This window comes from Chamaea fasciata, unplaced genomic scaffold, assembly GCF_029207755.1.
Source record: "Chamaea fasciata isolate MVZ Bird 193981 ecotype frontalis unplaced genomic scaffold, bChaFas1.0.hap1 SCAF_5, whole genome shotgun sequence".
In the NCBI taxonomy this organism is placed as follows: domain Eukaryota; kingdom Metazoa; phylum Chordata; class Aves; order Passeriformes; family Sylviidae; genus Chamaea; species Chamaea fasciata.
Window position 1 is genome coordinate 64,371,759 of NW_027094090.1, and position 27,335 is coordinate 64,399,093.

General features: G+C 48.5%; 2 protein-coding genes across 4 annotated transcripts in view; both read right to left on the bottom strand.

Moving 5' to 3' along the window:
- Window positions 1–1,497, bottom strand: part of TMEM184B (transmembrane protein 184B) — a 30,653-nt gene extending 29,156 nt beyond the window's left edge. For both annotated transcript variants that reach the window (XM_066184113.1, XM_066184112.1), the window contains exon 1: window positions 1,347–1,497. In XM_066184113.1, the coding sequence (XP_066040210.1) occupies window positions 1,347–1,349 (3 nt within the window). In that variant the 5' untranslated portion in view covers window positions 1,350–1,497. The remainder of the gene's footprint in view (window positions 1–1,346) is intronic.
- A 1,667-nt stretch (window positions 1,498–3,164) lies between these two features.
- Window positions 3,165–26,823, bottom strand: CSNK1E (casein kinase 1 epsilon). 2 transcript variants are annotated; one of them, XM_066184117.1, is made up of 11 exons: window positions 26,570–26,823; window positions 22,447–22,534; window positions 16,029–16,139; window positions 15,716–15,864; window positions 14,786–15,014; window positions 8,236–8,406; window positions 6,593–6,741; window positions 5,929–6,121; window positions 5,685–5,824; window positions 5,230–5,295; window positions 3,165–4,597 (listed from the first exon to the last, which is right to left on the bottom strand). In XM_066184117.1, the coding sequence occupies exons 2-10, from the start codon at window positions 22,520–22,522 to the stop codon at window positions 5,263–5,265; spliced, it is 1,251 nt and encodes a 416-aa protein (XP_066040214.1). In that variant the 5' UTR covers window positions 22,523–22,534; window positions 26,570–26,823; the 3' UTR covers window positions 3,165–4,597; window positions 5,230–5,262. The 2 variants fall into 2 exon arrangements, with proteins under 2 accessions (XP_066040214.1, XP_066040213.1); XM_066184116.1 differs by having other exon boundaries at window positions 3,165–4,712.
- Window positions 26,824–27,335: the final 512 nt, after the last annotated feature.

Genomic DNA, 27,335 nt, shown 5'->3' on the forward strand with positions numbered 1-27,335 from the left:
ATCTGTGTTCCCTCTCAGGGAGGCTGCTAAGTTCTTACACCAAAGGGTAACATCCAGCAACACAAGTTCGAAGGCATAGTTAACTACTGAATTAAAAGAGCCAAGTCTTTGATAGGGGGATGTATGCTCTATTACATTTTCATCGATTGTTTTCTTTTTTTTTTCTTTTTTTCCCAGGATAGGAAAGCCACTTCTATTCACCCGATTAGCCTTTGCTCTATTATTGATCAGTGTCTTCTATTTTTATCTTCAACAGAGGTAAACAGTCTTCTCTCTGAGGAAACCTGTCTTTATGTCTTCGATAATTACTTCTGTTCAAGCTCCTTACATGGCAAGAAAGATTTCAAACTTCCTGTAAGCAGGACCCATCTTCACTATTTCTTCTAGACTTCCCACTCCTTCTCCACCCCCTCTAGACAGCTTCGGAGTGTTCCAGGCAGCTTTCAAAGAGCAGTCCCTGAAATCACTCTAGTCCCTTTCCACAATTCATCAGAACTCAGTCACGCACACGTTCTTCCAAAGCCCTCCCTCCACTTCATGCTGCAGCTGACAAGGGTGAATTTAGCCCTCACAGAGCAACTGAGATTTCAAGACACCACAAGCATCCAAACAAGACCCACCACAACTCACCTACAGTGCACGAGAACACAGGCATAGTAGCAGCCTCCTCACACACCTACCACACCAGCATATGCACGAGGCGTCTGTCAGTCCATCCAGTCTGAAGCAACGGAAACCCAGCAAACACAAGCCTGGTGCCCTCCACGTTACTGCAGTCTACTTGAGCTCCCAGCCCACCCAGGACCAGAAACACCCGTGCAGACAGTGACACCCACCCAATGCCACCAAAGAGCGTGACAGCACTGAGGAATAAGGGGGCTGTGCTGGTGCGTGTGCATGCATGGGGAGAGTGGAACAGCTGCAGCAAAGACAGGTTGCGGAGAGGGAGGAAAAGAAAGGAATTGGGTGGGTTGCACCGGGGCTGGGGTGGGGGCGAGGCTGTGGGGGCTGCAGTGGGAGGCCGTGGGTGGACGCGGGGGTGGGCGGTGTGTGTTGGTGTGGAGGCCATGCGGGAGGAATATGCCCGGAGGGGGAACGGCGGGGGCAGCCCTGAGGAGAAGGGGGCGCACAGCGGGGGAAAGGGGCGGAGGGCCGGGTGAGGACGGGGGGAGTCGGGCCACGCCGGGGGACGGGAGGAGGAACTGGGGAGGAGCGGGAATCGAGACCACACGGGGCCGATGCGGGGCCCAAGGTGAGTTCGTGGGCGCCTCAACGAGCCAGCCCCGCGCCAGCGCGGCCTCTCCGGCCCGGCGCGCGCGCCCGCAGCCGCCCCCGCCACGTCTTACCATGCAGCGGGCGGGCGGGCGCGGCCCAGCCCGGTGGGGCGAGGAGGGGTCGGGTCGGGCCCTGCCCGCTGCCCCGCGGGCGGCGCCGGCACCGGCGCGGGGTCGCGGAGGCCTCAGGAGCCCATGGCGACGCCGGGCCCGGCCCGGCCCTCGCTCCGCGCCTGCGCACGGCACCGCGCGCGCCGCCCACTGCCCGCGAGCGGGGGGGGGGAACAGGATGACGTCACCGCTTCCCTCTTAAAGCGGCAGCGCCGCCCGGAGCGGGTGACGCGGGGTGTTTCCGCTGCGCCGGCGGGTGAATGCGCTTCCTGGAACGGGGCACGCGGACGTCCAGCGATCCAGCCTCTCTTCTCGCTCGCCAGGCCGGCTAAAGGCAGTACTGGCCTCCGGAAGAACCTCCCAGGCAGGTTTCCACCCAACCTAAACGCCGACTTCCCTCAAACTCCGAGAGAAACAAACACACAGAGGTGTTGGAAGCCAAAGCCGTGCCTCTACTCAAGTCTGAGCAAGGCACTTTGAGTCTAAACAAAAAAAGAAAAAGAAAAGCCAAAGAAAGAAAGCAAACCCACCACGCCCTAGAACGTTTAATACGACTGTGTTAGCAAAAGGAGGTGACATCCTACCCAAGACAGGGTTGATGATTTTCTCCTGCTGCGTTAGAAGTCCACTTACCCATCTTGAAACAGATACGGAGCTGCTACCACATTGCCCAAAATGGCAGCGCATTGCCATTCTGTCCCAGGCCAGAACTCCTACCCCCAACACCCCCACTGCTCCTGGACCCTGCCAGAGCACAGCTCTGCTGCCTCCACCACACTGCAGGGATGGTGGTGTTGTCTTATACACCAGAAGTGTTCCCCTTTCTCACATAAAACAGTATTTACAATGGGAAAAGTCCAGTTTCATTCTGATCCAGCAAAAGCACACTCAAAATGGAGGCAAGGGAAATGCTGGATAGAGGTAACGACAGAATACCCCATACCCCTGGAACTACCTTCCTCTTCCCATCCCTCCTACTCTCATCTCTGAAGCTGGAAGACCCATGCAGCAGGAAAACAAAGGAACAGCTCTTCCTGGGCAGCTGGCAGAGAACAGGCTTGGAAAGAATTTGCAGTCACGAAGATCCATCATTCATTCCCAGGAGGGGTTTCTGAAAATAAGTTTCAAGGGTTTGACAGAGCCTGGAACAAACAGGCCTCTCATCAGGATAATGCGGGGATGCGTATCTATAGGAGCAGCAATTTAGAAATAAATCAATATTAAAATTTAGTATTTTACTGGCAGACAGGTCAGACAACCAAAGGAGGGGAAACCAAAACAAACCACACCACTGCAGACACCAAAGCAGTAGGTGCCCCTTCACAGGGAGTCTGTTTGCATCAGGCACTGTTGCTGTTCTCAAGGGCTCCACACCTCCTTCCTTCAGAACTTAGGTTTGAAGAAAGCAAAAAACACAAAATCCAGGGTCCACCTCTGTCAAAATCAGCACACACCCAAAGCCAATGGCATGGAAAGGCCCACCCCTCTCTCCTCCCCAAGGCCAGATGCATGGGACCAGAGGCTCAGATCCAGGAACCAAGAGATCCTGAATCAGATTTCACATAACTCTCGCCTGTTCCAAGGCTGCAACCACAGAGATCAGCTCAGGTATATTTTTAGGCACTCCAGTCCTGTGCCTCTTTTTCCAGTAATTCTAATCAAACTTGTTCCTGGAATTCAGAAACAGGTTCAGCTGCAAGACCATGAGTCCTGTGTGTAAGATGTGACTCCCAGCAAAGATGCCAGGGTCATTAAAGGAAGAAATGACAGATGCTGGCATCACTTTATCATTTTCTACTTTATTACTTCAAATTAACAACCACGATAAAGCTCAAAAAAGTCCAATATTTACACAGGAAAAAAGTACAAAATCCCCCCCAAAGTTCTTCAGGTTTTTTTTTGTTTTTTTTAAATTACAAAGTAATAAAAAGTTTTGCTCTTTAATTAAAAAAAAAAAAGAGAGACAGTAAGAGGGGTAAATAAATTAGGAAAAAAACAGGGAGGAAAAGTAAAGTGTTAAATAGGAAGGGTAAAAACAAACAAAACAAAGACTAACCCCACCCTCCCCGCCCTGCCAACAACCCATCGGCTCCACACTACAGTGACAGTGTGTCTGCTACAGGCCATAGGTCGCAGTGGTGATCATTGTGTTTCAAAGCCCCAAGTGCCACAAAGCAGCTTGAGTATTCCTAAATTATATTTAAAAACAACTAAAGTGGGGGGGGGAAAGAGGGGGGAGATGGGTGGGAGAGGGCAGGAGGGGATTGTGCATGTATTGGTGGATCTTACTTGGGGTTGCATGAGGAAAGGAGAGAGCAAGAACCATCGCTCTGAAAGAACTCCAAACTCCAGTTTCTGTGTGTCCCTCTCTTCTCCTCAAGTCCCAAACTCTCCGCAGGAATTAAAACAAGTTTCAATTAAACAATAAAAATAGAAAAAACACGCACAGCCAGACCAAAAAAAAAAAAAAAAAAAACCAAAACAAACAAACAAAAAAACAACTCCGCTGCAGGGATGAGAAGTATATTTCTCCCTGTATGTCAGCTCCAACAATCCCATCCTCCATGGGACCAGGTGCCTCTCCAAAGAGATCCCTTGGCATGTGAGGACCACTTGGATCAGGGAAGGCTGGCACTTCTCCCAACAGCCAAAAAAGAAACCACAGAGAAGCCACCCAAGGAAAGGAAGCCCGAGTCAATGATTAGGCTGTTGCCACAATTCACCTCACAGCTTAAAATGTTTTTAATGCTTGAGAAAATAAATTCTGTTATAATAATAAAAATCAAACTTCAACCATCAAGTGTGGCTGGAATCTGATTCCCTCCTAGCCCACAAGGCTCCTGAAAAGAACAAAACCAAAAAAGACAAAAAAAAAATACCTCACCCACCCACCACCAACCCCTGCTCTCAGAAAAAAAGGAGAGCAAAGTTTAAATTTATACGGCTAGAAACCATATGATTTGAAAACAATATTTAAAAAAATAAAGCAGGAGAAGATATCCAAGAAGAAGAAAAACAGAGAGAAATCAAAACCAGGAGCAGTGTCAGGAGAGGGAACTGAGGGTAGCCAGTGGGGGCAGCAGTAGGGGCTGGGGGGCAGCGCAGGTGTTCCCACACGGCTCCCACGTGTGACAGCTCCTTGGAGACGCTCACGCCGGGGACAGGTGGCCCTCTGGAAACAGCTCACACCAGCACGGGGGCACAGCTCGACTCTTCATCATTGGCAAAAAGAAATTCTGTTGGGTTTTTTTGTGTCTTTTATTTTTTTTTAGGTTTTTGTTTGTTTTTTGGGTTTTTGTTTTTTAAAAGAAAAATACAGTGAAGACACTAAAAAGAGAATTCAAAAGAGAGAAAAAGGCAAGAGATGTTAGGAGTAAAGGCTCTTCCCAGCACTTCCATTGCCACCTGGAGTGTAACAAATCAAATCAGCCCTTTCTTCTACACTCCTGCCTCCCCTCAGAGTTACCTTGCCCAGCTACTGTCATTTCCTCTACAAGAGGCACTCAGTAGCTGTACAAAGTCCTGCACACTTGATTACCTGCTCAGCACCCTCCACCCCAACACTGTCATACTGCCAGAAAAGCATTCATGAAGAACTAGTGAAATGGCTCCCCGGCCCAGCACCTTCTCCACCCTTCCTATCCTCCTGGAGAAATGGAAGCTACCTTTACACCTGAGACAATCTGTCCACTCAAGGTTTTGAGTTCTGAAGCCAAAAAACATCTCAAAGTAAGGTGAAAGGAAAGGAAATATAACAAATCTCCCACAACAACATAAAGTCTTAAGGCTTTTTTGTCCCAGCAATTCCCTCCTGGGGGGTTCCCAGGCATGAATACAGGCTCACCTAAGCAAACACTGGTCCAGTGGCAATTGCTCCTCACTTCCCAAGGTGATCAAATGGCACACTTGTCTACAAAAGAAAAGGAAGAGTTGCTAAGGGCTGGAGAGGAAGAAAAAAGCAAAAAAGGCACCAAAACAGAGAGGCTGCGCATTTCTCTCAGGACACCCTTCCCTTCTCAAGAGTTTACTGCTTTGTTTCTCCAAACCACTGTGGTCTGGAAGACAACAAAATGAAGGCTTACTCCAAGCAAAGCAGAGAGCTAAAATGGCAGTACTGAGCACGGCCTCCAGAAAATATCTAACAGAAGAGCAAGGGTGTAACTTGGTATCACTCCCTTTACCATACCAGAAGCTTCCAGCTCATGTCAGCTCCAGCAAATCAGGCAAAAACTGCTCTGGGGCCTGTAGACCTTCTAAGACATCCAGGCCAAGGCCAGGAACACTGCAGCAGGAACTCACCTGTGATGCTGAAATCCGTGACACTTCTTGCCGCCCTGTGAGGTCAGATGAGGAAACGTTGGCAGGAGCTCCTCGGTGTAACCTCATGCTGACCTTCCGCTCCCTGTCCACTCTTGAGATTGCTCTGGGGGACGTGTTGCCTGTTGGGGCAGAGAAATGTCGAGACAAGAATATCAGTCAATGGTTTTGGTTTCCAGCCAACAACAGGGGTGGCACCCTCCTCCAGCTCTCCCACTCCCCTCACCGGACTGCTGGATTCGGGAGGTGGGGGTGGAGGCCATGGGCTCAGTGACATTGCGAAGACGGTTGGCAGTGGCTCCGGCAGGTGGGCCAGGGGGCAGCGCTCGTGTGGCTGACCCTCGGAGTTGCCCCATCCTCTCCTCTCGCTCGTGCTCTCGCCGCTCCCGATCCATATCCTCAGGGTTCCGAGCTGCTCCCTAAGTAGAGAAACCCCCACATCACACACGGCTGTCAGGTAGGAGACAGCAGCAGCCCCAGACAGAAAACACATGATGCTCCATCATACCAAGGAAGTGGAGCTCCATCCCCACAACTGCCCCCACCATCTTCCACTACACCAAGAAAGGACTTCATTCTATTCCAAAATGAATGCATATGAATTACAGCTGTTATTGCAATCCACATCTCCAAATATGGTTATTTCCTGAAAAATTACCTCCAGCTACAGATTTACTGACACACGTGCTCCATCAGACACACTAATACAACAGTAGCTATACCCCCAGTTAGTTATACACAAAACAACTCTGCCTCTTTTTCGCACTACCTGGTCCCCTTGCTCAAGCTGTTCACCAGGGCTAAGCACAGACAGCAGGCAGTTTCAACCTTCCTCCCCCATCTCCATGACACAAACCAACCCTGGTCCAGCCCTTTTGCCAAACACTCACAAATTTAAGCATATTCCAGTCAAAGACGTAGTCATAGGAGAAGCCTTGGCGGTGGAAGAGGTTGCGGAAGAGTTGCCGCAGGTACGAGTAGTCAGGTTTATCATCAAACCTCAGTGAACGGCAGAAGTTGAGGTATGTTGAGAACTCAGCTGGAGAGAGCAGAGAACAGCTGATGGCTGTTGTTGGCCATCCAACCTCCCTGGTCCCACCGTGGAGCCGCTGCAACCTTTCGACAGTGGCTTGCTGGACCAGGACAGCACAAACACAGAGCTGTGTAACAAAAACTGAGCCTGCTGGTGGCAGTGCTCTGGCCACCAAAAGGACCCCATCTCTCTTTTTACCGGAGAAAATGTTATGCACCTCTTTCTGTTGGCTTCTCCAAGCAAGACCTAGCAAGTCACAGTGCCTGCTGAAGGACAGTAGGAATGCGGGCCTAAAGAAGAGCTGAAGATGAGCTTTAGGAAGTTCAACTCAGAACAGAAGTCGTCCTAGCTCAGTAGCCTGTCATAAGCAGTAACCAGCAGACAAGAGAAGGAGTGGGGCAGGCACGTCTGACACTTCCACCAACATTAGCCCAGCACCTACTTTCACCTCCAGGAACTTCCTGATCTGGATGTAGTTCCTAAATATTTAGTAATCCTCACAAGATCTCTCTTCCACGTACTTGTCCCGTCTCTCCTTGAACTGGAAGATTTAAGTATCGACAACATCTTCTGGGAAGGAGTTCCACAGGTCTACTACTGGCTGTGTGAAGAACCATATCCTTTTGTTTTGAAGCTGGCAGAAACTAGCACTGTTTGTCTTCCAATACAAAAACTGGGGCCACCAAATAACCAGCTCCCATCCAAAACTTCTGTAGGCATAGCCAAAGAGTAGACTTCTATTATCTCTCTGCCCACCTCTTTTTCGTCACTTGGGCAGAAATCAACTCACCTCGGGTCACCCTTTTGGCCCTTTCCTGGGCCTTTTCTCAGTTATACCACATCCTTTGTGGAACAGTGGAATGGACCAGACCTACACAGTGCATGCAAGGTGCAAGTGGGCCATGGGTTTATGCACACTGTTTGGGCTTCTTTCCTAGTAATTCCTAACACTCTCTTTCCTCAGCAGCCACTGCGCACAAAGTTGATGTTTTCACAGAACCACTGATTGTAATTGCAACAGCCCACTGGTGAGTGGCACTGGTCAGCCAGAGCCTACAATTGTGCATATGACATGAGGACCAAGACTTCTCTCTGTTCTCAAATACATTACTCCACGTTTACCTACAAAGAATTGCATTTGCCACTTCAATCACCTGGTTATTCCTGGGACTCCTCATTAACCAGTAAAAACTCAACACCATCAGCATACCTTAGCTCAATGCCCACCCCCCTTTAAAATGCTCACAAGGTCCAAAAGATGCCCCCCACTCAGCACTCTCATGCCCTTACTAACATAAGGTTTGAATGTCCACAAGAACACAGTTCCCACTTCTGTACTGTACCACGACCGCTCTATTATCTTTCTCATCACCGGTGTCAGCAGCACATCCTTGTCTGGAGTATTGGGCACTGCCCTTTCCGATTCAGGATTCCAGGGGGTTTCACCAGGTGAACAAGCCAAGCAGCAGACAAGACAGCCATCAAGATGAGAGCACTTACAAGGGTACCCTTTGCAGAGCACCTCGATGGGCGTCGACATCTTTTTCTCGCTGATCCTCTCGTACTTTTGGCGCTTGGTGGCAGCCTTGAGGCCCTGCCAGGGCAGCGAGCCCAGGTTGAAATACATGAGCACATAACCCAGGCTCTCCAGGTCATCACGGCGACTTTGTTCTGTGAGAAGTTACAAAGGGGCAAGGAGTGAGCAGCAACCAAAACTGCTTTGGCAAACACATAGCTTTGGAGGTGAACACTGAACAGAACAACCACCCTTCTCTCTTTTCTGGTAGATTTCTATAGATAGTCAAACTTGTAGAAGACATTCCAGAGGAAATTCCTGTGATGATGGTCATACTACAAGAGTTAAGGTGCTCCTCTCCCCATACAGCCCAACCCACTTCATAACTAATGACTCTGACTACCTGCTCACTAGGACAAGCCTTAATTCACACAAGAATTTCACATCTCAAGAACTGCTGCAGCAACCCTGCCTACTTTGCTCTTCCCAGTCCCAGAGGAAGGGCACCTACACTTCCCCACCCAGAATGATTCTTCACTCCAGAGATTAGTCATGACAGAGGGAGTCACAGACAGACAAAGCTAAGAGAGGTATGTCCAACACAGCCCTTTCAAACACATCTAATTAAACTGCTGATAGTCTTTAAGCATGACAGAAACAAGGAACTAGGGACCCCTTCTAGTAGTAAACAACTTTGCTGATAGCTTGTTGATAGTAGAAGCCTAACATGTAATGTGTAAAGACGTCCTTCCAGCTTGGTGGCAATTTTCAAACTGTGGAGGAAAGGGGCATACTATGAAAAAAAAAAAAAAAATCCCCTCCAAATGGGGAATGACTGTGCAACTGGCATCATACCAACTCTACCCAGACCAAGGGTTGCCCTTAAGATGCCATTGGAAAGACCCATCTTTAGATGCTTACTTATGAAACAAAAGAAACTGGCTCACAAAAAAAAACCCCAACATTGACCTTGTTCTCTGGAATAGCCAAGCCATTTTAAGTTCCAACTAGCTCAAGAAGGATTTGATGCAGAATCTCAATGACTGCAAATATTGCCTGGTTAACTCCTCCAACATTGCTTGCAAATTCATCTATAAATCTTGCCAACATTGTCTTGTTCTTGTTTCCCTCCCAAATAAAATAAACACTTTGGAGAAAGTACTTTACATCTCCAGAAGAACAACAACTGACACAGATAACAGGCAGACAAAATATGGCTTAAGGGAAAGCACAGGGATAGAGGAGAGACTAAAGAGCTTCATCTATTCGATTAATTTACCACAGCACTTTTTGCTGGATTCAGTGCCACATTCTGGGAGATGCTGCAGACTATGTATTAGTCTGTGGACTATCAGTATCAGATACATGCTACTACCTGCCCCATTCAAAGGCCAGTAGATCACTACAGCTATCCCTTTTTCTGTTAGCTGAGCTGAATCATGACAAAAGAGTAGCTGCAGCAGGTCACAGATACACATATCCACATGTAACAGCAACAACAATAAGAAGCTGTGGGTCACAAGGCTCTTTCTTCCTTGTGAATCTCCCTCATAACCTCCTAGTTGTTTTGAGAAATGAGGGCTTGGCAAATTAAAACTGTTGGGGGGGGGGGGGAAGTACTGTGGTTGCAGAAGAAAATGGGGGGGGTCTCATAATTCCATAAATGATAAGCGAGATTATTTGGGTCAAAGCATATGTAACACCATAAAAATGCTGCATTCCAAGATGGTAGAGGAGAGACCAGCCCTGCAGATTCCCAAAGTGTCTTACTTTGAGCATGCAGAAATTTCAGCATTTTTTGACCTCACTAACTTACTGTCTCAAGCTGCCCATTTTAAAGGGGCTAATACTTCCTAATCTTATCAGGCTACTGCCAAAGGCAATTACATGACTGTCTGGGAGATACTTAGATGCTATGACAGGAGCAGAGAAAAGAAACCCAGTTTTGCATTTACCCTAAGGTTGGGATACGTGTACTCTCAGAGGGCTGCAATTACTCACCATGCATATCAAATAAACAAAACTAAACAATATTGGCTAATGACCTACATCCTTAGACAGGAGGCATGTGGAAATGGAGTCAGAACACATACCCAGGGCTTGAAAGCACAGGAAACAAGGATAACCTCAGTCCTGCAGACTTGCCAGCCCTTGACTTATCCATGCTGTATCTTTAACACCTCTAGCTGTGGCTTCTTGACTAGAGTGTGGTGGTTCCCCTCAGAGGAGTAGGGAAAGGCAGGGCAGGAACAAGAGAAACCTACTGAACAAGCAAATCAGCTTTTCAGGAATAAATCAGGGTGTCACCTCCAAAATCCTGCTTCAATTCCAAACTACTTAGGGCAGGCTGAATAACACACCTCCACTTGTGTGAAGCTCAGACCTTTTGAGTACAGCCACCAATCCCATCCAAAATGGGATACATTCTGCAAACATATGCCTGGGCACAGTCCTAGCACTTTAGGGAAGGCCAGAATTAGAGACTTGAGATTAGGGAGCCTGAAGTCAGTGGGGGATGCTACAAGCCCTCACTGAAAGCAATGAGAGGGGTTAAAAACCAAATTGGGAAGCTAACTAGTATCCATTACATGCATGCAAACACACCTTAACTGTGTCTTAACACAGCAGTATGATCAAGGAAAAACAACTGCAAACACAGCACTTAATTATTAAAATGCCAAATGATAAGTGTTTGACTACGCTGCACTCCTGATGTTTAGCACCTCACATACATGTGGTCACTGTAGCCCACTTAAACTTCAGTGAGACAGACCTGTGATGAGCCTGAAGTACCAACACGATGGGTCACAGTTGAGCAGTTACCTCAAAACATTGTAGCAGTCTGTTACCTGCAATCCTATGTACAAGACCCTAAATTAACCCTCGGAGGGGGGAAAAGGACAACAGTTCCTACATCCTGTTTCTTTGTTTCATCTACAGTTACTATTACACATCTCCCAACATTTAATTACTTTTTTTGCAGGGCCTCGTACACCAACATCCCCAGGATAGTAGATAACGTTAAACAGCGAAGAGTTAGAAACAAAACTTTACCCCTACACACCGAGGAAACATTATTTAGTGTTACTACTTTCCACTTTTAGAAACCTGACAAGCAGTGACTACCTCTCACAGTGTCCCAGGGCTGCAGGGGGGAAAAAAAAAAAAAAAAAAAAAAAAAAAAAAAAAAAAACAACAAAACAACCCTCAATTTGGAGTTCAAAAAGAGAAAGAAAAATACAAGTGACGTGAATGCATCCACTGAGCAAGTCAGTCCAGAAACAGGATTATAGTCATGACCTGTGATACCACACCACACTTCCTCTCTCCATTTTATCTCAGCTCTCCTACAGCGGGGTATTTTGTTTGAAAGTTAATTTAAAGAAAAATGTCTTTCTCATAAGACACTCATCCTTTCCTCCCTCCTTCCCAAAAGCCCTTCCAATAGAAAACACAAGATCGCCTTCCCACATAACCCAGCATAACCTCTCAAACCCAACCCACTCTGCAAGCAATCTCTTGCCAGCGCTCTCCCACCCCCAGTGAGGTTCCAAGCCAGCCCATACCTTCACTCTCTTCCCAAAGCAGGGTCCTCAGAAGCCAAGTCAGGGGTGAGTGGCAGGACAGGACAAGACATGCTTGGGCAAAGACCGAAGACTGAGGACTGGTTGCCTTGGACACAAAGTTCATGACAAAACGTGTTTCTTTGCAGCCTAAACTGTCTCCTGGTCCCCCCTTCCAAAGAGTGTTTTCCTTCACTCTGATCCTATCAAAATGATGCTGCTCCCATGCAGAACTCCTTAGAAATAAGCTGCTTTCCCTGAAGCCAACCCAGCTGCAGGCAGGCTTAACTGAGCAGTGTTTTCCTGATTACATACTCAGATCTGATCTTGCACATACTGGACTAGAGTTCCCCTTTCTCTCCCCACCACATGGCAACAGCCTTTAAAAACACACAAGAATCTAGAATGGGTGACAGAGGGCAGGATGAGCAGGAGGACTTATGATCTGCACAGCCTACACCGATACCATCTAGGACATTCATTTGGGAAGGCACTGCCCCCTCACCCCCTCTGTCACCCAGACAGAGACCATTAGGCTTCTTCCAAGACTGTCTCCTGGGCACCCCGGGCATCTATTTCAGACATTACAGGCTACTGTGGGTGTAAGGGACTCTCATCCCTAGAGCATGTGAAAATTGACTGGAATGCATGAACCAAAGCCAGCACAGTCCAATGACTACCCCAACAGCAAGTCTCCAGCTGTGGAATCCTCCCCAGTTTTGCCTCTTACTTTTTTCCCCAGTCACTGGGAAAAGAATGTGTTTCCTCCAGACATCGGAATGCCCAACCCTTAGCTTGCAAATTCATATAAAGGCATTTATTCATTTGCTATTCCTGTCACACAAATATCCTGGCACCTGGTTCCTTCCCTCTCCTTGGACCACATTAATGTAACATTGAGACAGAGAATTTAGTCTCTGAAAAGTAAAAAAATTCAGAGTGATGGTTCCCATGGCAATGCTGCTAATTCACAAATATCTCTGTCGTATGCCCTGTGGCAAGGTCTTGAGAAACAGGAACCCCAGCTGAAACCCAAACACTCCCACCCCCTTTCCTCCAGGCAAGTCATGTAACCTTTATGCCGTTCAGGGCAACTATCTGCGACGTGGAGATAATACACCCGAGACCTGTTGCGCAGAGTAACTCACACCCAGACTTTCCCAAAGCAAAGGGCACGGAGAGAGCAGCGGCAGCACTCACACTTAACAGCATATGCAATTTGCCCTTGGATTACTGTTTAGACATTGTTGGTTCATCCTGACACGCAAGCCAAGCACCAGTAGTAAAGGGCTAAGTTGGGGTGGAATGAATAATGAAGTCGTTCAAAAGCCACAACCAGACATTTAGCCTCTCGTGATCAGTTCAGGCAGCACAGGCATACACAAAAGAATTGACAGACATAGTAGTTAGAATTATTTTGTGCATGTCTCCTTGTGGCAGTTACCATGGCTGTGGAAATCTTGACTGAGAATTCAATGGAGAGTCAGTTATATATATGCAGGTCAAGCCAAAATACAGAAGGCCAACTCAGAAAGCTCTATGAGAACTATTTTTATAACATGGAAGAGGTCAGGAGATTACAGCCCACTCTCAACACACAACACTCCCCATTTTGATATAAGTAAAGCATTCTCCATCTAAAGTTATACAGTATTAAGCAAAGAAGACAGTGAGGAAAACTGCTTTATTTTCTGCAGGCCAAGTATTGACTTCAGATATCTGAGAAATATTTGCAAGAGGGGAGAATGCAGGAAGAATGAGGACATGAAATCCTGTGAAAGCTGTTAGTTTAAAAGGTTTGACTGCCTTGCTCTGATTTTCAAACTCTCAGGTTAGGTTATACACCTCAGAAGAAGGGCCTCCCAGAGATGTAAACAATCTGCAAGCACCGCAGATACTTCCCTGGGTCCAACAGGCAAGACAGCTTTGGTGTTTCTGCTCCTTAGAGTTACCAGTCAACAGCAGAACCAAGTCAGCCTGCTCCAAATGTACCCTATAGTAACTAAGGAAGCCTCATACTGTGAACAAAGTTTGGCTAAAATTTAGCAGAGAAAGGAGGTCAAATGCTGGAAAGAAGTTTTTGGGCAAATAACAGAAGTGAAAACTCCAAGAGGTTTTCAACTATGTTCCTCACAGCCACCACGGGCTGACTCCCAGGACAAGAGTTTGGGTGACTTCAGGAAGTTTTAAGTGCAGTAGGTACTAACCTGTGCAAGGTTTTTACAAAACGTGGGATGATGGTCATCACCAGTGTAAGACCTGGCTGGAACACTCAGCACACTATTTCCAGGCTAGTTTTATCCCTTCAGTACTAACCACACACATTAAGGGCAGAAGAACATTACTCCCCTGAAGTTGCCTCACTGGGTTTGTGCAGTCCACAGACACATTTGTATTTTGAAGGCCTATGACAGCCAATCCTCAGTCGCAAAACAGGGGTGTCCAGGCAGCTGGAAGCCTCCCCTCATTCCAGCTTCTTCTACATTTCCAGCACATCCCCATCCTCAGTGGTGGGTAACACCATATTGCAGTGGGCCTCTATCTTCCAGCTCTGACAGCTACGGAACAACCACTAATAAAGGCACTCAGGAGTCAAAAAGACAGGTTACAACTGCACATATTCCTAAAGGCTCAGTGCCTGTGTCTCCTTTACACATCTAATCAGCCTGCAAATATTGTGCAAAGGCAGATTTAGTAGTAGCAGAGTCGGGGAGGCCACAGCCTTGATGCTTAACAGGACCCCTTGCACTAACCAGTGCATAAACACAGATCAGGAGACTATCTCTGTCTTCAGGAGCTCAGAGTGCCACCACAGCAGCAGAAGTAACATAGGCATAGCATTTAGGTTATTTGCCCACCATCTCAAGGCAGGTCAGCAGCGGAGTCAGGCAAAGAACCCAACCCCCTCCTTCTGGGGACATACAACCGCCCCTGGAAAGCCCCATCAAGAGGCAACAGCAAGGAGGCTCACCAATTCCCAGGTGGGTGTTGATAGAGGCATAACGGGCTGTGCCAGTTAGATTCTTGTTTTCCCGATAAGGGATGTGCTGGTGGGTCCGGGCGTCTCGGTACTTCTTGGCCAAACCAAAATCAATGATGTACACTAGGTTGCCCTTTTTGCCAAGGCCCATAAGGAAGTTGTCTGGCTTCACATCCCGATGGATGAAGTTTTTGGAATGAATGTACTCAATACGGCTGATCTGAAGGAGGGATAGATAAATAAATAAATAGTGAGACAAGCAAGAAACAAACTTATTTTAATTGCATATGTTAAAAATAGTACTCTGTCCAAGACACTGGCCTGTCAGAGCAAGAAAAGAACACTTTGCTTTGAATATCAGTGATGACACCAAAGGAAAAGACACCCTCTGGGATGCTGCAGGATCTGGAGATGGAATTTAACCCTGCACACCAGCCCATTCCGCACTCTGGGAATGAATTAACATTAACATCACAAGGAAGGATGGGAAGCAAGTCTATAGGGACTAAAACTTCGAGCTTCAGCATTGACACTGTCAACTTTTGAACTTAGCTGGGCCAGGAAAGGAACAGGTCGGTCCAGAAGAGCTAAGGGTCACAAGCAGCGACCCAGGACACAAGCAGCGGAATTAAGATAGGTGCCAATAATTCATCATGCAGGCAAAAGTATCTATGTGTGCAACACTAACATGAGGCGAGCAGCAGGCAAAGGAAGGACGGATGGAGATAAGGAAATGCCACCAGTGTCTAGGTTCCAGGCCCCCAACTTCATCAAGAAATAGAAAGATGGCAGTCACTTGTGCTAAATGAAGAAAGCCTGGGATACAGCAGTTCTCAAGCAGAGGGAATGGGAGAGGAATGTGTGTGGGGGAAAAGACATGGAAAAAGGAGAGTAGGCACAAATGCTTCAGAGGAAACTTACCATCTGGTCTGCCAGCAGCAGAACTGTCTTGAGACTAAATTTGCGGGAACAGAAGTTGAAGAGATCTTCCAGGCTGGGCCCCAAGAGTTCCATCACCATAACATTGTAGTCCCCCTCTGCTCCACACCACTTAATGGAGGGGATACCCACTGGGGAAAGAAAAAGATTAAGCCCAGGGAACAGAGCAAATAGCTGCTGAATCCCCTACTGAGATGATCATGTGTAACACCGAATCATTTATCTTCTAAAGCCCTCCAGAGTAATTTCCTTCTCCAACCACTCCCCCAGCCCCATCCTTTTCTCCCCATCTCACCTCCTCCCTGCATCATCTTGTAGAACTTGCTTTCAATGTGGAGCTGGGGATGCTTGGTTTTGACACATTCCAGTTTGATGGCCACCTCTTCACCAGTCGCAATATTGGCTCCTGCATAGAAATGAGAGTGAAATGAAGATTGCACAAGCTTCTACTGAAGTTAAACACTTTTAACAAGGCCTGTAAAGATGCCAAAACCTTAAGATTTGCCCTGAAATATATTCTCTACAAAAGAAATGAGATTCAGCCATTTCAACTTCATACAGTTTCCAGCATTGCCATTTGTGAATGCAAGCCCAGAAAGAGGTACATGAATAGGGAACCAGATCTGATCCTGGTCCTCCCCATCCCTGGATCTAAAAAGATCCATCTCCAGCTGAAGAGTTCTGGCTTGCACACAAAGTTAGCCAAGAATCTAGAACAACAATCTTACACATGAACTGCCTTGTTATCTCAAAAAGTGACAGACTTTGGAAGGTCAATCTGCACATATCAACAGTGCCTAAACCCAGTGGAAGTTGCAGCTTCCACTGATCATAAACCTAGCCCTTGAACCCAAGCAGCCCCTCAGGCAGTGATATGGAGTATCTCTTCCCCAGCAAAATTACTGGTTACCTCAGTTACATCATTTCAACACAGCCAATTAGTTCAGGAGGAGACATTACTAACGTGCCAGCTCTGTTTTCTCCACAGCACTGACCTGCTCAATACAGAAAATTTCTAAATCCCCAGCTTCTCCCTCTCCTGAGGGTTTTAATAATACCTTTATCTTTTGCAAACACAGAAACATTCACTATATCACAAATTAGAAGCATGAAGAAATAAGCAGAATCGGGTCCTGAATTAAGCTGCCTGGACACTTCTGCTGAAGGTATTGCTAAATACTTTGCAATGACACTAAACCACCACCCCACACGCTTCTCTCTGAAAACAACTGAGCTGCCAGTTGCAAAAGCCAGCACTCTGGTCCCAAAGTGCACTGTCAAAGGAACAGGCTGCTCTTTTTCTGGTACTAGCTGAAAGGATTCCAGATGTTTCACATCATCCTCAAATGGAAAGTAGGAATATCTGTACACGGGTCACGGGAATGACACTCAAGACTTGCTTCTCTCCTCCCTCGCCATGCCTGCTTCACACACTCTTACAAACCCTTCCTCATATCTGAAACTATTAGAAATTGCACTTAAACAGAAATCAGAGAGCAGCCCTGATCATAAGCAGCTTATGAACACAGTCATAAGATAAACTACTCCAGAACATGCATGCCAAACATGAGCTGGAGTCAAAGGTGATGTTTTGCAGATATCCCATAGCTAGTTTTGGTAGGTCTGGCTAATTTGTGCCTCCTGAACTCCGTGATAAGACTTTAAGAGTTCACAAGGACAAGCTGCAGATAAATCTCTTCATTTATTGTCTTTCACACGCTGCCTCCAGAGCCAGGGACCAAAGAAAGAAGGAAATGTTCACACAACTGGATTGCTTCTCCCCATGGATCCTAAAAAGATCCACCTCCAGCTGAAGAGTTCTGGCTTGCACACAAAGTTAGCCAAGAGCTGCCTGCTAGCAAAAACACATGATCTAGATGCTGCAGTGCTGGGTTGAGACAGACAAGCTGCTAGGAATTTGTAAGAGAGCAACAAAAACGATTGGGGCCTAGAGGGATTGATTTACTAAGGAAGATTAAAAGAGCTAAATATGTAACATAGACAAGAGATACAACTAAGAAGGGTGGGGAGGAAGAATGGGACATGACAACAGTCTACAAATATTTGAAGGCTGTAAACACTAAGGAGGGAGAGGAATTATTCAGGGTGCTCTGAGGGAGGGGAATGAGGAGCAATGGGATTAATTTAATATAGATTTTAATGCAGGATCAGAAGAAGAGAAAGGGAAAAAGCCATCCTGAGAGCTAGATATATTTGTCCAATGCTTACTTTTGAAAAGATGCTGGCATTTTCCACTAAAAAACTGGTGGCCAGAGAAACAAGTCTATACGTTCCCTTCACTCCACCACAGGACTCTTCTTAAAAGCACCAGGCAGATCAAGGAGGAAAAGAGCAAGAAAAGAGACTAGTATCTGTTCACCTTTTAAATTAGAGTTCAACCACTGGCCCTCATTCAGCATGGAAACACCCAGGACACTCAAAAAACATAAGAGTACTTCCTTCCCTTGTCTCTTTCCCCAGCCTTTGTGAAGGCTTTCCTCCAAATCCTCTGAAGCAGCTCCCTTGTCTTTTCCCAGGGAGAGTTCTTCCCTCTCCCAATACATTTTCTGACACACAAGCAATGATGAGTGTCTCTAACTTTTTGCAGCATCAGCATTTCAAATGAACCCAATTCCCAGAACACGAACGGTGGAAACATGAATGAGTTCTCAGCTTCACATTACCCTGGGTGTTCAGAAACATGAAGATGCATCCACCTACCAGGCTGTCTGCAGGTAGAGAGTGTTATCTGTGGGCACATAAAGCTGGAAAAGGGAAAGCATAGGCCGGCATCAAGAAGACTCAGATTTTCAAAATGTGATTATGTGATTCAAATGCTCAGATGGCCTTCAGCCGTACACTCTTCATAGCCCAAATGCAGGTGTTATTTAGAGAAAGAAGAAACAATTCTGTGGCCTAGATGAGCACAAGTAGACTCAGAGCATGGTTTGGGTTGGAAGGGACCTTAAAGATCACCAAGTTCCAACACCCTTGCAATGGGTAGGGACACCTTTCACTAGACCAGGTTGCTCAGAGCTTCATCCAACCTGACCTTGAGCACTTCTAGGGATGGGGCATCCCCAACTTCTCTGGGGTACCCTTTCCAGCCTCTCACCACCTTCTTAGCAAAGAATTTCTTCTTAATATCTGATCTAAACCTTTCTCAGTTTAAACTCATTCCCCTTGTCCTATCACTATGTGGCCTTGCAAAAAGTCTCTCCCAGTCTTTCTTTTAGGCTTCCTTCAGGGAAGAAAGGCTGAAACTAGGTCACCCTAAAGCCTTCTCTTCTCCTTCTCCAAGGCTGAACAATCTCAATTCTCTCAGCCTTTCCTCATAATAGAGGTGCTTCATCCCTCTAATCATTATTGTAGTCCTTCTCTGGACCAATATGACCTATTCTTTGCTGAGGGTGTCACTGTCTGAACTCTTTAGGCTTGTTCCCTCTACAAACCTCACCACATCTACAAGTTGCTCCCTGTACTATTTCTTGGCTAGAGATCCACCCAGATCGAGACCACCACTAGCAAGGAGGGAATTTAAGGGCAGGAGTCTTTCTGATCCTTTGTTCCATGCTTTAATCACCATCTTTTTTAAAGCTACAAGTACAAAAGCAACAGATCTGTGCTCTCTTTACAGATGGGAAAGCACCGTGTTTCAGACAAATACAGCAGAGTCTGCTAGCTTCAGCCACTCAAGAGACTGAATGTAGGATGGGGGATAATTCCTAACATCCTCCCCCAGTCTCGCTCCGCTGTGGGGGCTGCACAAATTCAACTCATTCATCACAAGCTCTTTGAAACGGGGCCCCGGGGACAGAGGATGTCACCGGCTGAACAGGATCTTTTCAGAGTGGAATCCTGACTGCATGTCTGATACAATAAACACCGCCCTCCCTGAGCATCGGGGGCAACAGGCAGAGGCCACATACTCCCCACCGCCTGTGCCTGTCTCCACAGCCTGCCAAGGGAAGAACGGAGCACAGGGAACAGATGGATGAAGGCAGATAGGGCGAGAGAGAGTTAACAAGCCGGGAAACAAAGGGAAGGCACTCCCCTCCCAGCAAGGGAGGAGCCTGCCACCAGGAACTGTCCCCAGCCAGCTCAGATCCCAGCATGCTTTGTCTGCCCAGCTCCTCTCCACCACCAGTGTGTATCCCAGCCAAACGATTCCTACATATCCAGCAACCCTGCCCTGCCTCTTGGCCAGCACCTCTGACAAAGCACCTCCAGCGGCCCCATGGTCTCAGCAATTCCTCTGCAAACTGGGTTTTGCTCTTCTGAACAAGCATTTTTAGAGGTAAATGGGCTAGCCAAGGCCCATAGGAAGCCTGACATCATTTCCCACCCTCTCAAAAGAATGGGGGGGGAGAATACTCCACCTGGCACATCTATCTCTAAAAAGTAGGGGAGGGAAGGAATGTGCTTCAAGACCCAGCTAAGGATTAACACAGTCCATCCTTTGTGTCTACCCATGTGAAAATCCAAGTTTCCTTCTGACAGACAAAAAAACTAAAACAAACCCCAGAGAGGACAGCACGCAGCACCCCACTGGTTACAGAGCAGGTGAAGGCAGTAGCACCCTGAAAGAGAGAAGGTGAAGATAAACCATACAGCCCCTGCTAACCCTCAGAGATAGACAAGCCCTGTTCTGTGTCCATACCATTATTAAAGGAGAGAACTGTGAGGTGAACCTGGTGCAGGAGAGAAGTCCTCATGAATGAGTCCCTCTGTCTGTAGAGCAGGCTGTGAGAGCACAGTATGAGCACAAGCGTCCTCCAGACACACCACCACAGACTACATGCCCAATCCCTCCGGGCTGGGGAGTCACCCAGGCTCCATGAAGTCTCACTATCACTGCTTCAAAACATGCTGGCTTGCACCCCAAGGAACATCACAAGGGCTTTGATACTGCATTCAAGTAACTTGGTTGAATCCTGTTGTGCTCACCACACCGGGGCATTGGGCTTCCTCTGTTTGGTAAGGCAGGCACAACCTCCTCTGCAGAGGCTGTTTTCCATACCTGCTTTGCAAAGGTGGATGACCTGTTACATGGTACAGAACAACACAGGATCAGGCCTTTCCATTCAGTACCTCCTTTCTATCCCCACATGTACCCCAGATGTCTTGCAAGATCCTGACAATTTATACTGTCCTAGAGAGGGTCAAGCCCTAGCTAGGTGGAAAATGCTATGTCCAAGCTATCACCTCTGAATCCTAGCACCTGGAATGAAAAGCACTGTCACCAAAGACACTAACTGGTTGGAGGGTCACAGAGGAGCGGCATACAGGAACAGGCTGCAGTAAAGGCAGCACACAGTGGAACTGGGATCCCAGATCCATTATTTATCATCTTTGTTCATGTTCTGGATAAATGTGGCAAAAAAGCCTGTTACTGATGATTCCCACAGGACATTTAATCAAGAGGGGCTGCCAACACCAATCAAGAGAGATTAATAAAGCAAGAGGGAAATGGAGATAAAAACCAGAGGTTGAAAACAGACAGTGATTTACAATCACGGGAAAAAGTAATCTCAACTAGAGGTATTCAACAAAAGGGATTTGGGGAAGAATGAGAAGATGCTGGAGATCGTAGAAGAGCTCTCCTACAATACAGCTGACAGTGTGTTAAGGCCAGTTCTGCAACCTGATAGTGCTGGTGATGGGGAAAGCCAAGAAGAGCCAAAACAGCCTATGCAGAAGGATCACATTACAGACCACTCAAGGGTAGTCCTCCACTGCCAGGCACTGGAAAAGTCACACCTCAAATGCAGTGTTGGCTCCAAGCCGCTCAGCAGATGAAGAAACTAGGAAAAATTGATGGACCAGCAAAAGGAGGACCACCTGCAAGTACCCAAAGGGTGCAGACACCAAAGCAGAGGGCCTTCTGCCAGCCTGCAGGACCACAGCAAACAGGTAGTGGTGAGAACCAGAGACAGGTAACACCAGCCCTCACGGAGGGATCGAGCAGGCTGCTGGGTAGTCTCACCACTCTGGCCCTATACAGTTTGAACCAATAAAAACATGAGCAGGCAAAGCATCAGGGAACATATCTACACATCAGCACACTGGCTTGGAAGAACTCCTACCCAGGTGACCTGCTGTGGTAACAGGAAACCCAGCACCTCATGGGCTCTGTACACTGAGCTTCCAGCTCAGGTCATTCCAGATATTAACTCTAAATCCCATTAGAGATCTACCAGATCTGAGCCCCAGGACTTCAACCAGGCCAGGCTCTCTGACCTGTTTTACACCTCCTAGTCTCAGACCTTTGCCTTACAGGTCCTGGACCACTGCTTCCACTACCAGTGTTCCCAAAACTGTATTCCTTCTATCCCTGAAGGAATAGCTATGCCCTCCCTTTCCACCATGCACTCTGCGAACAGATTTTATACCCACACACACCCAAGTTCAAGAAAAGGAAGTGAGAACACTGGAGTAGGGTGTATGACAATTATGCCCCAAACAGTCCAAATCTAAATCAGTCTGACCAACCACCACGTGTCCAGTATGTGGGAAGGCAAAGCTGCGCTCATCCCCCTTTCATGAGAAGGCCAGCAGCCACTAGCAGTATTCCATTAGTTGTTGCTTTTTTTCCTCTTTTCCACTCCTTCCAACCTTACATGGTGCCCACAAATATCAACAGGCAAGAAAAATAAACCCAAAACAATGATGCAATTGAGAAAACCAACCCTGAGATGGACTCTCACACTCACCTAGGTAAATGTCTCCAAACGAGCCACTGCCAATCTTTCTGCCCAGCCGGTATTTGTTTCCCACTCGAAGCTCCATGGTTCAGTCGTGCTGAGAAAAAAAGCACAGAAGGAGCAGTGTCAGAGCAGAAACAGGAAGTGAATCATGTAAGACTACAGAAGAGACCTCCCCACTTCACCCAGAGGCTGAGTAGTTTTAAATCTTGAAATACTTCACTTTCTACACAGCTTCTATCACCTCTCCTGATCTCCTCAGCTTCCAGGGACAGCATGAGCAAGAAACACTGCAGGAACAGAACACTCTCAAGCATGTTTTTCCCATGTTCCCATTATTAGAATGAAGCATGCTTGAACCTCTTCTCCACCATTTTGCTGAGAGACTCGGAAGGGGTTCAGGAAACCCCTTCTAAGAAGGTTTCAGTGCATGATCACACCACACTACTGTAAAGAAGTACTGCTTCTCATACCTTACAGTACCTGGCACTGGGACAAGAAGTGACGCAGGAGGGTCAGGCATAGTAAACCCTGTGAGGAGTTTCTGTCTGACCCAGCCCTACTCCAACACCTTGGTGGTGGTGAAGCACAGGACCCCAAGGGCTGTGAGAGACAGACAGACTGCCAGGAGCAAGCGACTCCATCGCTCCTAGGCAGGAGCTGGCACAGGGGACAGGGAGGAGACATCTCACTCAACTGAACCCTGCCAGGCACACACTGACTGGGAATATCACTTGCTCATCTCCACACGCTTCTGCTGATGGGATCACCACCTCCTTTGGTCTACCTGAGCCTCTCCATCTTTCTTGCCAACTTAGGTGTGCCAGCTGTTCGTTTTCAGGAGCTCAGGCCTTTCCTCATCCTTTTTTTCTGAGATGATTAGCTAACACTTTGACCTGACATACACCACCAACATGCCCAGGCACTGCCTATTCATCTTCCACAGAAAACCATCTAGGTGGAAGGACCACAGCCACAGAGTTTGTTCTCTCTGGCAACCTCAACTTCTGCTGCAAACATTTTGGCCAAACACAGCTCCAGCAGTTCCTCTCCTAACAGCCAGCCCCCTTTCCCTTGCCTCTTCTATGACCACCAACTTATTCACATCTCTCCCCAAGACAGTCAATGTCTCCTTTTAGAGGGATTTGCCACAGTCCTAATTTATGCAATGCCACATTATTAGAGTACAAAATGCGGACACAGAGCCTGTTGGGGACAGGAAAGGTGAGGAATGATTCATGTTTTCACAAGTGGATGCAAGGAACTTTCCCTTGCTGGAGCCTGGTGGGAAGGAAGCATCACTGAAGGAAAGAAGGGAGAAATGGCCTTGTGAGACAGATGTACAAAAAAATAATCCCAGCTACAGGATTCTGGGCATACTACAAACCCAGAGCTGCTTCTCCTGCCCCAGGAGATGGGATTACAGAAAGAAGAATGGACAGGCTGCAGAGATGTACAGGGAAATAATCCTATCAAGGCATTCAGGGGACATTGTGAACCCTGAAAGCAGAGCTCCAGTCACCAGAAACCACACACAAAACACTCAGAGGTGGAGTCCCCTCACCTAGTATTTGCTTATGCATGTGGGTTTCTGTGCATCTAAAGTCTACAAATCCCTGTGGCTATTTCTGATTTTCTTACTATAAGGAATGTAGGCAGAGCCTTGGGAACCGAACCAGGAGGCAGGCGTACCTGGGTGAGGGCACAGCAAACAGACATGATTTTTATCCGCTGCCTGCTGTTCTGTATAACCACATTAACATACATCTGACTTGCTTACACTCCTACTCCAATAAATGATCAAAGGTGTGTGTCCTCAGGAACCTGTCACACCACTGTCAAGAAGACAGCTCTCAATCCTCCTTCCTTCATGGAGTGTTTGCCCAGGCCTGTGAACCCTGAACACTTCCACTTGAGTCCAATTCCCAGCTGGGGTGTGCACAGCCAAGCACACGGCAGAGACCAGGGAAGAAGTCCCAGTGGAGTCTGCTCCACAGCAGTACACAGCAGGTACTGCTCTGCAACACCACAGTCCCAAACCTATATTCGGACCTACCCTTCTGGGACAGGCAGGGGCCAGGTCAAGAAGGGCTTCTCACACAACCAGGCAGCAGCCCTTGTAGCTGATTAAGCAACAGGCTCCAAAGGGGAATCTAAAAAATGCTCCGGGGTGCAGGAAGCAGGATAATGGAGTAAAAAAAAATCATGGTCTCACACAGCTGTCATTTTGCCTTATCTCGCCCCCCAACACACATATATACATAAGTGTGAGTAGAAAACCTGGGCGGAGGATATCCAGAGAGCGAGCGCCTGGATTCCTATGGCAGGACACACACATCCCACCCCCTCAACAACTGCTCCAGGAGTTCAAACATCTATCCCATCTACCCCCACCACCACCTACAGCTTCTGCCCTTTATCTTCTGATCTTCAGGTCTACTGTTACAAGAAAGAAAACTGTATCCATAAAATATATATTCTTATATGTGGAATTTATAAGTGTATTATTTATGCATGTAAAATTTAAAAAGCCATCCCTTCTTCCCATCTTACCCCCACCACGGGCTTAACGCCCACCCCCCCCAGCCCTGCCACCCTTCCTGCACTCTACAGCCAAGGCAGCATTCCCAGGGGCTGCAGGGCAATCATTTAGTTTTCCATAAGGGATTAACACAGATACAACCTCAGTGCGAGAGTGTGCTCTGCATGAGCGTTAGCATATGCGAATATCCAATACTACACAGCCTCAAAAAAAATAATACTATCCAGCCACCAGCGCTGCTTCCTCACACACACCATCTTGCACCAGCCCCTTTTATATAATATAAAATACCCATGTACAGGCACAAAGGCCATTATATAAACACACGATAAGAGTTGATACCACATTGCTGTGCCAGCAACGATGGTGATCAAAGACACGACAGGGACCATCTTGGGTGGGGGGAGCCCAAGAGGCGCTGGGGGACAGGATGAACACCTCTGTCTCATCCGAGGGGGTCGAGAATGAGAAGATGCCCTGTCTAGCAAAAGCCGTACAAAACCAAACCCACGGCTCCATAATGGAGGCTGCCGATCCCAGCACCGCGCCGGCTTTTAGTGGAAGTGTTGGGAGTGGGGGCTGCTTTACCCATAGACCATTAAGGCTTTACACGGCGCTTTTTTTTTTTCTTTTTTTTTTTTTGGGGGGGGGGTGCGGGGGGTGTTTGAAGGGAAAAAAGGATGAGGCTGGAAAAACAGTAATTTGAACTGGCTTAAAAATGTGAAGGAAAAAAGAAAAAAAATATATTTTGATTGACATGCAAAACACCAATCCCCTCCAGACCCTTAGACACTTACAAAAAGGAGACCAGCAAATAAGATGGGGGGAGAAAAGAAACACCAAGCACAGAGCATTTCAACTACATTTGAGGAAGAAATATCCACAACAGGAAAACAGATAAGGGGGGGACACACAAAAATATATAACAATAAATATGTCCCTTACACCCCCACCCCCTACAGGCAAACACTACGCGAAGACAGCCGTACCCGAGCTGTTATTTTTCCGGGTAGGTAACAAAAAGCTGCCACCCCCGGGAACGGCGCTGAACTTCTCGTCCCCCCACTCGCACCCGGCCGCGGCCATCGACCCCCGCCCTTACCGCCCCCCACAAGATGAAACACCGACCCCACAGCCCCCCCCAAACGCAGACACCCCCTCTCCCCCGAAAGAGGCGATGAGGGGGGCCGGGGAGGGAGACCAGGAGCATCACTGAACGGAAGGGGGGGGGGCTAGATCCCCCGGGGGGCGGCCCCCCGCCGGGACCCCCGCAGACCCCCGCCGAGAACACACGGCACCCCCCTCCCCGGCCGGCCCCGCCGGCAGCCAGGCAGGGCCCCGGCAGGCGGAGAAAGGAGAGAAGGGGGAACCCTGCCCCCCAAAACGTGCCAGTGGCGGAGGGGGCGACCCCCTCCCCGCGCCCCCACAACGGGGCTTTTGTCCCCCGCGCCCCCCCGGCCCGGCGCATCGCGCCCTGCCCTCCCCTCCCCCGCCCCCTCCCCCTCCCTCCGCGCACACAAAGAGCCGGAGGGGCCGCCTTTCCCCCGGGGTTTGCGCCCCAAGATGGGGGCGGGCGCCCCCCATACCCACCCTGACGGGAAGGGGGCCGTGTGGGGATGCTGCTCCGCCGGCTGTCAGGGGGCCAGGCGGCCGCGGCGAGAAGGATGACGGAGGATTGGGGAGGGCTGGTGGCGGCCGTGCCCGGCGCGTCCCTCCTTCGCTCGGCTCGGCGCGGCGCGGCGCTGCCTGCCGCCTCCCGCCCGCTCGCCGTCCCCTCCAGCCGGCGTGTGCTCGACACAGCCCCGGCGCTCACCCAGTTTCCATTGAGCCCCGGAGCCAAACCCACTGATGTCACCCAGCGCAGCCCCGGCCCGCCTCCGCCTCCTCCTCCGCCCGCCGTTAAAGGCGCAACCGCCGCGGCTCTCGGCTCCTTCGCACCCGCCGTCCCTCAGCTCCGGCGAGCGGGGCAGACATACAGGGGCTCGGTTTTGGGGGCCGCGACCCCGCTGAAGGTTTCTCCTCAGAGTGGAGCAATAGCCCACCCATGGCAGACCCCCAAAGCAGGATGGCCCCACATGGAGATAATCAAACGAGGGTGTGGGGTCCCATCGTGCTGGCAGCGAATGTCAAGCGGGGGATCGTCAGGAAGGCTCAGAAGGCCCCACAGTGTTCAGGGCTCCTCAGCCCACGCCCCTCAGGAGTGGGGATGCCTCTTGGGTGAAGCGCCTGCAAATCCACACGAATAACAAAGCACACACATCATCCCTAATGTGGACAGACAGAGGTCCATGAGACACCCACCAACAGATGGGTGCAAAGCTGGGGCTACTCGCCAGGCCCTGGTGTGTTTGGGGGC

Coding starts and splice junctions, on each gene's coding strand:
- CSNK1E (XM_066184117.1), bottom strand. CDS start 22,522: ATGGAGCTTCGAGTGGGAAACAAATACCGGCTGGGCAGAAAGATTGGC. Junction 6,742..8,235: donor GCTCTGCAAAGGGTACCCTT/GTAAGTGCTCTC, acceptor TGCTCTCTCCAG/CTGAGTTCTCAACATACCTC. Junction 6,122..6,592: donor ACTGGAATATGCTTAAATTT/GTGAGTGTTTGG, acceptor TTCTCTACTTAG/GGAGCAGCTCGGAACCCTGA.